Raw genomic sequence first — 12,477 nt, 5'->3', positions numbered from 1 at the left:
TTTATGCGCCGTTATATTTATTCAAGCAAGTTAAATGGCCTGGCCATCTCCATTCAGGATTTTATCAGTAAGCTACACATTAAATACAATCTTGAAACTTTTTCTTAATTAAATGTTTTAGTGAGAAGTACTCCTCCCTCCTCAAAGTCAATATACAGTATAACGTATTGTAAGTAACTGTATGTACAGCAAGTAATGTAAGTAGAGTATTATATTGTTAGAAGTGTAAGTAGCCCGTTTTGCAAGTAATTGTAGTTTCTGTAAGGAACTGTATTGAGTATTGTATTGGCAGTATAAGTAACCCGTATTGTAAGTAACGTAAGTAAGTATTGTAGAACTGTGTTTTGTAAATTAAAATTATTTAAAAAAAGAAAAAGAAAAAAAAGAAAAAAGAAATAGATAAAAAACAAAAAAAAGAAAAGAAAAAAATTCCTTAGATCACCCGAAGAAGACAAGAACCAACTGCGGTATTTTAAATATCATCAGCAGATTAGCCAGGATTTCTTATGATAAGGCGGTCGGACCTATTAATATTTTGAGTAGCACTTTTACCAGGAAAGATGTTATTCTATTCTTAACATTCTACACGACGAATATTTGAATTTTAAGAAAAGTTTAATTTGTTTATTTTTCCATGGGAGGAGAAACGTTTGAGTTATAAGGTAAAGGTAAAGTCTGCGTACGAGCCAAGTGGCCCATAAGGCCGGAGCTTATCCCGGTTTCTGTAGCATGAAGCGACTAGGAGTATTTCTACTCCCCCCTGGATGGGATGCTAGTCCATCGCAGGGTTACCCCCAGCATTAAGTTCGCCGGTACCCATTTATACACCTGGGTGGAGAGAGGCACTGTGAGAGTAAAGTGTCTTGCCCAAGAACACAACACAATGTCCCCGGCCAGGGCGCGAACCCGGACCGCTCGATCCGGAGACGAGCGCACTAACCATGAGGCCACCGCGTCTCCCACACGTTTGAGTTATAAGGATATTTTGAAAAAAAAAAGTTATAATGATATTTTGAAAAACTTCATTTTAATTTAGAAGAAATCTAGTAACTTTTCATCAAAAAAGCTTCACTGAGACCTCCGAGGTTTTGGATGTGACCATATAACTCGTTACACAAAATCATAATTAAATTTACTCTGAAAATAAATAATTGTTTTTATTATTAACTGAGAAATAAAAATGCCCAGTGTACTATATGGGAAAAAAAGCAGCTAACCATGAACGCCATACTCAAGGTGGACACTACACCAGGCGTGTGTCCTCAGTACCCTGCTGTATGGCAGTGAATCATGGATGACTTACGCCACGCATGAGAACCACCTGGAATGCTTTCACCTTAGCTGCCTACGACAAATCCTCGACATCACATGGAAAGACAAAGTACCAAACGCTGCCGTGCTGGTGCAAGCTGGCTCCCTGAGCATGCATGTTCTCTGTCAGCGTTGAATATTCAATGAATGGGACGTGTGCACCAAATGAAGGACGATTACATACCAAAGGATGTCATGTACGGCGAACTGGCCACAGGACACCGTCCAGCAGGTCGTCCAGCTCCGCGCTCAAAGGACATTTCCAAGCGCGACCTGAAACTCACAGGCATCTACCCAGACAACCGGGAACTGCTTGCAGCGACCGCAGTGGCTGGCGCCTCGCCGTTTGAGAAGGGGTTAAGAGGGAAAAGGAATGGCGCAGCCACTAAACAGGTGGAGGACAGGAAGCAGACACAACAAACTCAGCCCTGCAATCCACCCTCCATCTTTGTCTGAAATGCCTGCAGAAAAGACTGTCATGCAAGGATCGGATTGCTGATCAGACGCTGCTTTCAAGAGGACCTGTCCTAACCGACCAAGGCGCTACCATCATCACACGAGAAAGACGGATACCTACTACCTACTTCTTCCGTCATTACCTTCATTTAGTTTCCGTTCGATAAACATGCGAAACCTTTTTTCTTTTTTATGTATGTTTGCATGCATACATGTATGTATGTATGAATGGATGTTCCACGGATTGATCGGTAAATGTTCCACGGGTGACTTCAATGAAAGTAGTTCTTTATACAGTAGCTTTCAGTTCCTACTAACTAACGCCAAGAGCAGATTTCAGTCAGAGAGAGGAAGATGATGGAAGACAAGTTAGGCTAAGTTTAAATCAACCACGCATGTGCGACTTACCAGGTGGCATTGCATATAGACGGCTACCTTGGATCGGATCCTCTTCAGTGGCCTTTTCTCCTCTCATCCCAACAGACAAACATTTAAACTGCAGTTCGTCTTTCATGTATACATTCAGTGAATACAAATGGCATTTATGTAAATATATTCCTGACTTGGCTTGCTTCTTTAGGCATCTGCATTGAAAAAAGACAATTCAAATCGATCTCGTTACTTCTAGGCACTACCTACAAGTGCTAATCATGTTAAGCTTGATTCACCTGTCAGGCTCATTATAGCTCGCCCATCGCCGTAGCTGCACTAGCATTATTTCGTCTTCTATGGAATTGGAAGCAGCAGTTTGTTTAAATGACAACTCTCTTCCTTCGAATTCTTTAAACCACAGCTCGCATTCATCTCCACAAGACAAGGAGAAAATATAGTTCCCACTCTCTGGTACCTAAAAGTTGAAATGCATTTGAATTTAGCATGTTATTGTTATTATAATTACTAATAATAACACCTTATTTTACGAGGGTAACATTGATTAGTGATGATTCAGTAGTTTACATAATGGCCCTCCCTAAGCTAATCTAAAACCAGAGAAAGGTCAATATTTCGGAAAAAGGTTGAAAAGTTAATTGTACAAAGAAGTAGCTGAATCTTACTCGTACCTTGTTTGCCCGCTACTCGAGCTGCGAAAACAGAACCCTGAGCGAGAATTGTCCTCGACGAATGCAAAGATATTTTACAAGTATGGAAAAATCTGAGAAATTTCAAAATCGTTTGTGTAATAAAACACACGGCAAAATAAAAAGTTGCCTTCTTTGTAGTACGCTGGTTTTTACCGAGACAAATCAAGAGGCTGTCCGCACAAAGATAAATCTCTGGCCATCACCGATTTTCCAATTTTTTTCAGTATGAATGTGAGCGCAATTAAGGATTCACTAAAAGTGATATTTTAAAATTCTCTCAAAATTGTAGGAGCGTTAAGGTAAGTGTAATTTGGAAAAATTTTCAAATATCACGAGAATATAAAATTGCTCGAGCTTTCATAAGATCATTCATTTATTATTTGACTGAGAACGCGCGTACGTACGTTAATTTGCGCTGCTGTTTCAGTATACAGATGTCATATTTACTTGTGTCGATTCGTTTTTACTTCCTGGACAATTTTCAAGGCAACCTGAAAACTACATAATTTGCCTTGGAAGACTCTGCAATTTAATTAGCTGTAACTGTCGCACGCTACCCAAACTTGATTCATAACTTCAACAAGCTGAATATTGTAAATGTACAAGTTTCACTTTGAAGGTTAAAGGAGGCTAACAACAGTTTCCAGCTCTTGGCACTTGCCAGCTCCTACCACTCTTGCATTCTGGAGTTTGTTAGGAGGTATTTTAGAGAATTCATTACGCAGTCAAAATTTGGTAAGATACAATTGCTAAACTTATAAAGCATCGAAGAAAGATTAAATCTGTCAATCTAAAACATTCAGCTTTTTCGTTGGAATGAGAAATAGGTGCAGAGAAAACCTATACCCCCTTATGGACCCCTCAATTTTTTCTGTGAACGTAAAAAGTTGTCGTTGAATAACCTCGTCACTCGTACTTCGTCACTTCGTACTGTTTGCAAACTTTTTGTTAAGTCTTTTACTTCTGTGATGACCGATTCCCGCCAACGAATTCCCTACACTTGTACGTCAGATTACTATCAAATTGATTGATGTACTTTCCGCCTTTCACCGATAACCTTTTTCCTTTCCTTCTTAAAAAGTTTATAGCGCGAATTCGCTTTGCTCTGCGGATTTTGTGTCTGGCGCCGAGTCTGTGTTTCCATTATTTCAGTCGCTGTGATTGATTTGTCCCGTCATCTCATGAACTTGAAAACGGGCAACTTGATTACGAAAATACAATAATTTTCCTCTCTTTGACAAACGTTTTCCATAGTCATTTCATAAAAACAATAAACCACTCTTTCTGTGGGTTTACCGGCGCAATGAATCACGCGGGATGTTGGGAGAACACTCTCTAAGCTCATTGCATGTAAGTCGGCCATTTTCCAGTCACTTTTAGCCTCTTTCTCAAACCGAGTCTTGGTGCCCTTCCTTTTATGTGAAAATGAGATTTCATTCACATGCAAATTAACCTCATTTTCATATGAATGGTTGTGCACCAGGCCTCGTTTTGATAGAGAGGTTCAGGTCAAATCGGAAATGGGTTATTGAATGAGCCTCTTAAGTCCTGACCCAAGGCAAATCAGGTAGTTTTCAGGTCACCCTGAAAACACCTGTTTCGCCAAAAATGAAAAAAAAAAAATCGAATTGATCCAAATAAATGTGATATTTGAACATGGGCTAGATTGGTTGACTTTCACTGAAAAAATAAACTAGGGAAATCGGTGAAGGTCCCAAATCTGCCTTTTCCGTTGTTACGTGGACAGCCTGTTAACGAGACACCGATCGACTGGCTGGCGTCAGTGGGATTTGTATGGACACGTCAAAAGAGCATTAACTGTACCTGTAAGTAGGAAGTCAAACTTTCACCATAGTTTTCGCTGACCTCAAAAGTGGCAGACATGTTAAACGTTGTACTGTATCCATCTGGTGGTTGCTCAAAGATTGGATTTTCGCGAAGAGTGGCAAAGCCCTCGGTGTTTACGTACCTATACCATAATTTCCTACGTACTCCATGTGTTTCAACCACAGAATCTACCAGAGACAGATTGTCAGTAAAATGAATACACTGAATTAATATATTGTTCTGTCCCGTGGTTACTGGATAACCTTGCTCAGTACCATCCATAAGTTAAGTAAGCGGGAAGAGTAACCGACACACTTTCTGGGTTGTCTGAGCTGGGACCCCAAAGTCAAATACAGACTGATTGCCATGAAAGGGAAAGGAAAAAGTTGTCACAGTATGTGTTAATTTAGAGGTATGTGCCATATCAGATGATAGGAACGAATGATTCATCTATAAATCTGGTTATGAAACAGATCAAGGTTCTTGTATCCAAGTGTTGGAAGCACGCGGGTGAGAAATATAAAGGTTGAATCATTTTGTTCAATGCCACAACTTTTCGACGGTTGAAGTTTCGTCAACTGCTTGCGCTTTGAAACTATGAGCTGGTCTCGGACCAGGATTTCAGGAAGTGCTGCGATAAGACTGTCACATTTAAAGTAGAGTGCACCTGTTTACTTGAAATGATTGTGTTCGAATATTTGCGCCAAACATGATGGCTGCAATTGTAATCGAATGTTTACTCAAACTTCATGTTTCAACATTTCTTTTTCTTGAAGTCGGATTCGGCTGTGGGTCTTCCACAGAAATTAAACTGCCGATATGGAACGAACAATATGTGCTACAGTTGTCACCTTTTAAAAAACTTATAGGCGGAAGGAAAACACTTTTCAGCTATGAGGGGTGGCGAATGGTAATCCGAGACTTGCCGAGACGCCGAGACCGTTGTTTAAAAATTCGAGACCGAGACTTAAACGATTTCGGAAAATCCGAGCCCGAGACTCAGTGCAGAGAAAACCGAGCCCGAGACCTTAATTATGCAAAACTCCGAGCCCAAGACGTGAGATTCGTGCGCTCTTGGTCGCTTGAAACTGGATCTCAGTTAGGGAAGTAGTCAACCTAATATACAATCAATAACTTGTAGTTTATTTGAACTACCAAAACAGCAGTCACAGATAAACGCTAACTATCTAGTTATACATTAACATTTCGACCTTTTTACGGCCTATCACGACCCGACTTTGAACTACTTTCGAGGTCACGCGCTGTCATCAACTTCCGGTCAGCTACAGATTCAAAAATTTCATAGCTTCTCATCGGCGATCATCCGTTAGTCTCTCGAGCTTACTACGCGATCTAGCTTCAGCTGCTAAATATTGTTTGACCTTCCGTACTGGTTGATATAACACGTTATGGACGAGGAGAGGGTGGAGGACAAGAAACGGCGAAAACGCAAATGTAAGTAAATTGTTAACTTTGTAAATATTCAAACATGATTATTCATGAAGACGCCCGGGCTTATTATTCTCGTGTCTCCAGAAAAAAAGATGTATCTTGACTAGCCCTTGCTATTCGTAAGCATCGATTAAGGAGGTCTACATATGCACTTGCTTGTGTGTTTGTAAGGCTTTTACTCTAAAACTGTATGAGCTTGTATTTTAACCGCGCAATGAAAGACTAATGAAGCATCATAGTGACCGGCTGTCATAGCGTGAACAAATTCGCCGGCAAATTATTTTCTTGCACAGGCCACCAGTGTGAGTAACCTAGCAAAACGATAATTTCGACCGCGAAATGGATAAAAACCTAGGTTCAATACTGGAACAAGTTTGACTACTGTTCGTAAGCTTTTGTAGACGAGCAGGCAGCACCACTGAAAATAAGCAGATGGCTGCGAAAAAACTGCATCGTTAGTTCAACCGACAGGTCTATGTGCTGAGGGAAGCTCGCTGTATGTAAAATGTGGTATAAAAGTAAAGTCTTCACGTGTCAAGTGGCTTAACATGCAAGGACGAGGAGTTCAACGCATGTTAACCCCTACTGAGCATTTTGTAAAGTTCCCTGACAGTTGGCAGGTACCCATTTATACTCCTGGGTAGACAGAGGCACTGTGAAAGGGGCGATCTGCACCGTTTACAAGGTTCTTTATAATTGGCTAAACGAAACGAAAAAAAATAGCAACAGGTTAACAACACAAACAATACCCCTTAACAAGAACGAATCAAAATAGAGGTTCTAAAGAGGTGCAGGTCAACTGCTGTGAAAGTAAAGTGTTTAGCTTGCTCTAGAGGGCGACACGGCGCACGACTCACGACTCACGAATGTGAAGTAACTTACCACAAAAGACGAGGAGAACAAAACGTTGGATTACCAAACACATGGTAAGAACACTACATAATGTAAGTAAAGCAAATTAAAATAAGCATGCAGTTAGTCGTTTTCTTTAAGACGTCTTATTTAGAGGTTATATCTACATTTGTATTTTCTACGACTTCCAGAAGTTCTCCAGTTGACATAGCGCTCCTTTATTGCAAAGATTGTTACAGTAAATTATTATATGGCTGTGTCTCACAAGGACTGGGAACTACCGAATTCACGAATTTGATTAGCTGAAATCTATATTGACCGCGGTCTAGATTTTCCCATCTAGATCGGCATCTGGACCGGTTTCATTTTGCGTTGAAAAAGTAGCAAAGTCAAATACAAAAATGTTCACCGTTTTCTTTTATTTTCTTCTCAATCATTTATGGAAGTGCCAAAAAGCCTGATGACAAAAAAAAAAGTAAAGAAGACGAGCAAATTTCGGCAGGTTTAAGTTAGTTAAGCTCATCTCCGTTTGCAAGCAAAATGTCAGCAAACCAGTTACATTAAACGAATTTAAGTTTTCTTCTTTGCCATATAATAAACATCTTATTAACCGAGCTAAGTCGGTCTGTATGGGAGTATCTTGACCTCGGTCTGTACTCACGACCTCGGTCAAGATTCTCCCATACAGACCTCCTGCTCGGTTAATAAGAGCTAAATGTTGTGTTTGTTTTGCGAAACGGTATTCTACAATAGGTTAGATTACACCATCTTAGGAACGCCGGTATATTCCAGACTACAATCACACGTCCTTAGGCTAACCACTTATAAAATCTAAATCGAGTTACTTGAATTCTTTGACTTAACCGGCTAAAAATACAGTCCACCGACCATGTTTTCGAGCGATTTCAGCATCAAAGCGTGCGCATGGTTATTGTCAGCGGAAACCTGATCAAATGAGCATGCGCGCTGGCTGAGTGAATAGGCTCATTTAACAAGAGAACGGGAACGTCACTTGACGACGGCGCGCGCAGAACAAACACCCAAAGATGGTCAAATTAGAACAGAATCAAGGTTATTCCGCGCGCCCTGCAGTCATCATCTGACCATATTTGGGTATTTGTACTGCGCGCGCCGTCCTCAAGTGACGTTCCCGTTCTCTTGCTAAATCAGCCTAATATAATAAGAGAAGTAAAAGTTCCGTATTTGCCGCCGTTTGCGTAAACGCCATACTTAATCTCAGCAACACTGACTCTGCTCGCTCAACGCGATACCTCCCCGGAGAACCTCTGCTAAAAAAGCAAATCCGAGACTGCGAGACCTTGCGAAAAAAATTCGAGACTCCGAGACCGAAAGAAACACATGAAAAACGAGACTTCGTGACTCGTCAGAAAAGCTTCCGAGATTTCGAGATCGGATCAAAAATTTCCGAGATCCACGATTTTCTGGGTACCATTCGCCACCCCTGCTATGGACACGTGCTTTGTGTTCGATGTTGACCGAAATAGTGATTTACAAAACATTACAAGTACCAAAAGCAGTGTTGATATGAAGATGCGATCGAGCCAGCATTTGACTCAGCAAAAAAGTGCTAACTCAAACGGAATATAAAAGCATTCAAACGTTGTTGCAGTCAACACGTTTTTGAAACAGTATTTTAAATTCAGCGGCACATTCCTGTTTTAGTGTGTTGTGTACTAACTTACCAAAACCAGAAACTGCGACACTACTGGCTGAAGGAGTCCATGACTGGCTTAAAAACTCCAGTATAACACTTTTGCCTCTTCTTGGGGGTGTACACTGGAGGATCAGTGTAGATAGATCGTAAGAGGTCCTGCTTTCCTCACACTCAGAGTAAGACATGTCCCCATCAACAACTAACAATGTTACCGATTCTGCAAGCTGGCCACAACAGTTGACAAAAAAATCCACTACGACCGTGAAAACAGAGATCCTCTTGACTAGACTTATAATCCATCTTGGAGAGGTGATCTATTAAAAGAATATCATTCCTTTAGTAAGAAAATGTTCTTAAAAGATTCGAAATAGACATATACCGTTACTTTCATTTCGAAATTTTCGAAAAGTGAACTTCCGATCGATGAAATGAGCATCCGAAAACTAAAATGCTGACACAATTTCGCTTTTTTTTTTCTTTTCTATTAAACATCGAGCATCATATCCGGTAAAACAATGAGAGAACGAATGCTACTTTTTCCCATTTTCCACAACCAACGATATTTAGCACTCGTTTAAAAGATCTATTCATGACTGTTTCAAAAGTGAAAAATTTACTCGCTTGAATGGCTAAAGAACGCTTTAAATATTGACACTAATGCGCCACATTGTATACTGCAGTTAGTTTTAATGTCGTAGATTTCAAATTGTTGGACAAAGTTACAATAAATTTCTTATTTGCTAATGTTAGAGTGATCATGCCCTGAAAGTGCTGAAAACTCGTCCTGAAGTCCTTTCCCAAAATTGTACGTTCGAAACAAAAGCCAGGATTTTCTCCAAGACAAAAACTTACGTCCTTTTGGAACACTGATGAAAACCTCGTTTCTTGTCCTTGAAATTGGCCATAGCTCCAAGTTCCATACTTGAACATATTCACTGTTGATAATCAAAATGTTTAAAATGTTATATTCATCGTGTTTCCAACAAGAATTGATTTTCCAGCTATTGCCCCTGAGCAGGCATTATTGAAGTCCGCGCGTATAATAGTTAGAGTTCACAAAGTTTTCAAGACTGTTGAACTTACCTTCAAAACTTTCACATATAAATCCGTTCATATGGTTACAATCAACGTTCAAAAGCTTCATGTCATCCGTACTCAGCGCGCCGCACAAATTATCGTCACTATTCAGGGGGTAGCCTCCCTTCCACTGCTCTTCATCAACATGTTTTCCATCATTCCACATCCAGATGTCAGGTCGCCACTTAACACTCGTTCGACGAAATCCCACGAAAAAGTCAGTCTCTGAGTTCGTCATGCTAATAAGCAGCTTAATCAAGTCATTGGTGAATGATGTAGATTTATCTAACAAGGCCAGATCCCCTCCTTGTTGTCGACAAGATGCACGAGCTCCGTCCCAGGTTCTTCGCGTGCTGACAAAGAAACGAAGACAGGAAGACCCGACGGCTTTCCAGCCTGGATAACAACTTTCTTTGCTCTCTAGAGGAAATATTACACAGAGAATTCGGCTTGAAAATAACTTCAAACGGGAAACTTGACGAATACAAGACAAGTTATCAGCTGGTATGTGATTTCTAGGACCCAGGATTAAGCTTGAAAGATACTGAACCTGTCGCGATCGCATGCCGTGTTCTCACCAAGGATTCTCTCCTTACTTCGCACGTAACAAATGTCGCAATGTCATGCCTTACCCTCTAGCTTGGGAAACTAAAGCGGAAAAATATTCAAGTAAAGAGCTAGTACCATTCACCTAATTGCTCCGGCAATTTTTTCTTTTCATCGAGTACTTCATTTCTACTTACCTCCATATTCAAATTAATCTAAACCTGAGAAGTTTCAATTATTTCGCTCTTTCTCCTGATTACCTGTATTCCGGCATAGTCAATCGAACTCAATCGAACTCACTCAAAATTGGACAATCGAACTGAATCGAACGTTTGATTTCCAAACTCTGGATTTTTGTAAAACTGGTACTGAAAATCAAAAACAAGTTTTTAGACATGCCATACTTCCAGTGTCTCGTTATACGCAGACGACACCGAGATGCATTCCAGTTCTAAGGACATTGATTTAGCTGAGCACAATGTCAACGAGGACCTCAGGAGCGTACGACACTGGTTCCGCAGAAATGGCCTTAGTTGTAACACAAAAAATACGGAAACCATGGTTACTGCGTCCCAGAATGTACTTACAACCACCAGGGACATTAACATATTCTATGGAAATTCAATTTTAAAACAACAAAAGCATTTTAAGTATCTTGGCGTAGTGGTAGATGAGTCGTTATCATGGAACAATCACGTGTCTCATGTTGCCTCCAGGGTTTATCCCAAACTGAAACTTTTAAACAGAATTTCATCTTTTTTTAGCCATGCTATTTTATTGAAGATTTATAAAGTAACAATTCTACCTATTTTAGACTACGGTTGCACCGTATGGGGATTTTGCAGCAAGAAGAAATCTGATTTTTTAGAAAGGCTGCAAAATAAGGCGATGAGAATACTTTTGAGAACAAATCACTTAACGTGCACACAGTTTATGAGAGAGAAGCTTGGTCTGTTAACCTTATTCAATAGGTGGCGTTATATGCGTCTACAGTTACTTTACAGAATCGTGAACGATCATAACTGTCCCAGGCAACTACAAGGCTATTTTGTATTACGATCCGACCTCCGTGGGAAGGTCTTGAGAGACAACAGAGAACTTCATCTCCCTAGAACTAAAATTGCTATGGGCCAGTCCACATTCATGTGCGCCACTGCCAAAGAATGGAATGACCTCCCAAACGACCATCGAAACTGCAGTAGTCTGAAAATTTTTAAAACTAGACAAGACTGATCATAAATGTAGTGTTTAGATTTTTTTTTTTTTAGTATTGTTTGATTGATTATTGTTTTTTACCATGTAATTTATAGATACTGATCATCGGTTTATACCAGCGTCTTCCTCCCGGACTTCGCTGATCGGTCTTTCAGTTTTAAATAAATTTATTATTATTATTATTATTATTATTATTATTAGACACTTGAGTCGGTATAAAACGTATTTTTCGTGTTTGTCAGACCACATAGTCCACATAACATGATGTTTGTTCAAGCGATTTTTTTTACCGAACACAATTGAACGCAGTCAGGCATCGAATTGTGTTTGACTGAGTTCGGTTGCCGAACTTAATCGAACATAATCTAATGGATTGAGTTCGACTGGGTTCAATTTGTTCGATTGAGCCCGATTGGTTCTGAAATAGAAGTCACACAAAGTTCGGTGTTCGATTTCGTTCGATTGCCGAACGAAATCAAACTCAATCCACGGATTGAGTTCGATTCCGAACGTTCCATTGACTATGCTGACTGATTGTGATGTACACGTTTTAGGGGTATCCTACAGTAGACCTACGTGAAAGGTGAATATCAGCTACTAAAATACAGTTTGTGTTGAAAACTTGCTAATGGAAAAGTTTCATGTTAAATTTGAACGTCGAAAGACTGGGGCGCGAACGTCTTCAAGTGTTACTTACTCTTGTTTTTTATACTCATTCTTATGCTATCCATGTGCTCGATTCTGCTTTTCTGGAGTTGAGAAAACCAGCCAATAAGAAACTTACCTGGTAGGAGAAAAATTGGAATTGTTGTTTCCCAGACTGTAGGACAACAGTCTGTTGACTGGTTTGAAATCGTTATCTTATTAGAGAAGTTATATCCTGAATGAACCTCAAAAATGTTAGTGGTGACTTCATTTCTTCTGGCGATGAAGAAGTCAGTTGGAAAACGTTCAGAGCTATTAATATACAGAGCTGTAGATATG

The 12,477-nt window shown here is 40.0% G+C and overlaps 1 protein-coding gene across 1 annotated transcript in view; it reads right to left on the bottom strand.

The window, feature by feature from the left end:
• The window catches only part of LOC110042286 (uncharacterized), a 78,222-nt gene that overhangs the window by 48,579 nt on the left and 17,166 nt on the right, over nt 1–12,477 (bottom strand). The window contains exons 6-12 of the mRNA XM_020747649.2: nt 12,278–12,477; nt 9,739–10,152; nt 9,508–9,590; nt 8,684–8,969; nt 4,674–4,864; nt 2,436–2,614; nt 2,176–2,351 (exon numbers count right to left, since the gene is read on the bottom strand). The exon at nt 12,278–12,477 is cut by the window's right edge and continues 181 nt beyond it. Coding sequence (XP_020603308.2) covers nt 2,176–2,351; nt 2,436–2,614; nt 4,674–4,864; nt 8,684–8,969; nt 9,508–9,590; nt 9,739–10,152; nt 12,278–12,477 — 1,529 coding nt within the window. The remainder of the gene's footprint in view (nt 1–2,175; nt 2,352–2,435; nt 2,615–4,673; nt 4,865–8,683; nt 8,970–9,507; nt 9,591–9,738; nt 10,153–12,277) is intronic.

The sequence above is a fragment of the Orbicella faveolata genome, unplaced genomic scaffold, assembly GCF_042242905.1.
Source record: "Orbicella faveolata isolate gen_17 unplaced genomic scaffold, um_ofav_v1 contig_35, whole genome shotgun sequence".
In the NCBI taxonomy this organism is placed as follows: domain Eukaryota; kingdom Metazoa; phylum Cnidaria; class Anthozoa; order Scleractinia; family Merulinidae; genus Orbicella; species Orbicella faveolata.
This window is presented reverse-complemented; position numbering and strand designations above follow the sequence as displayed.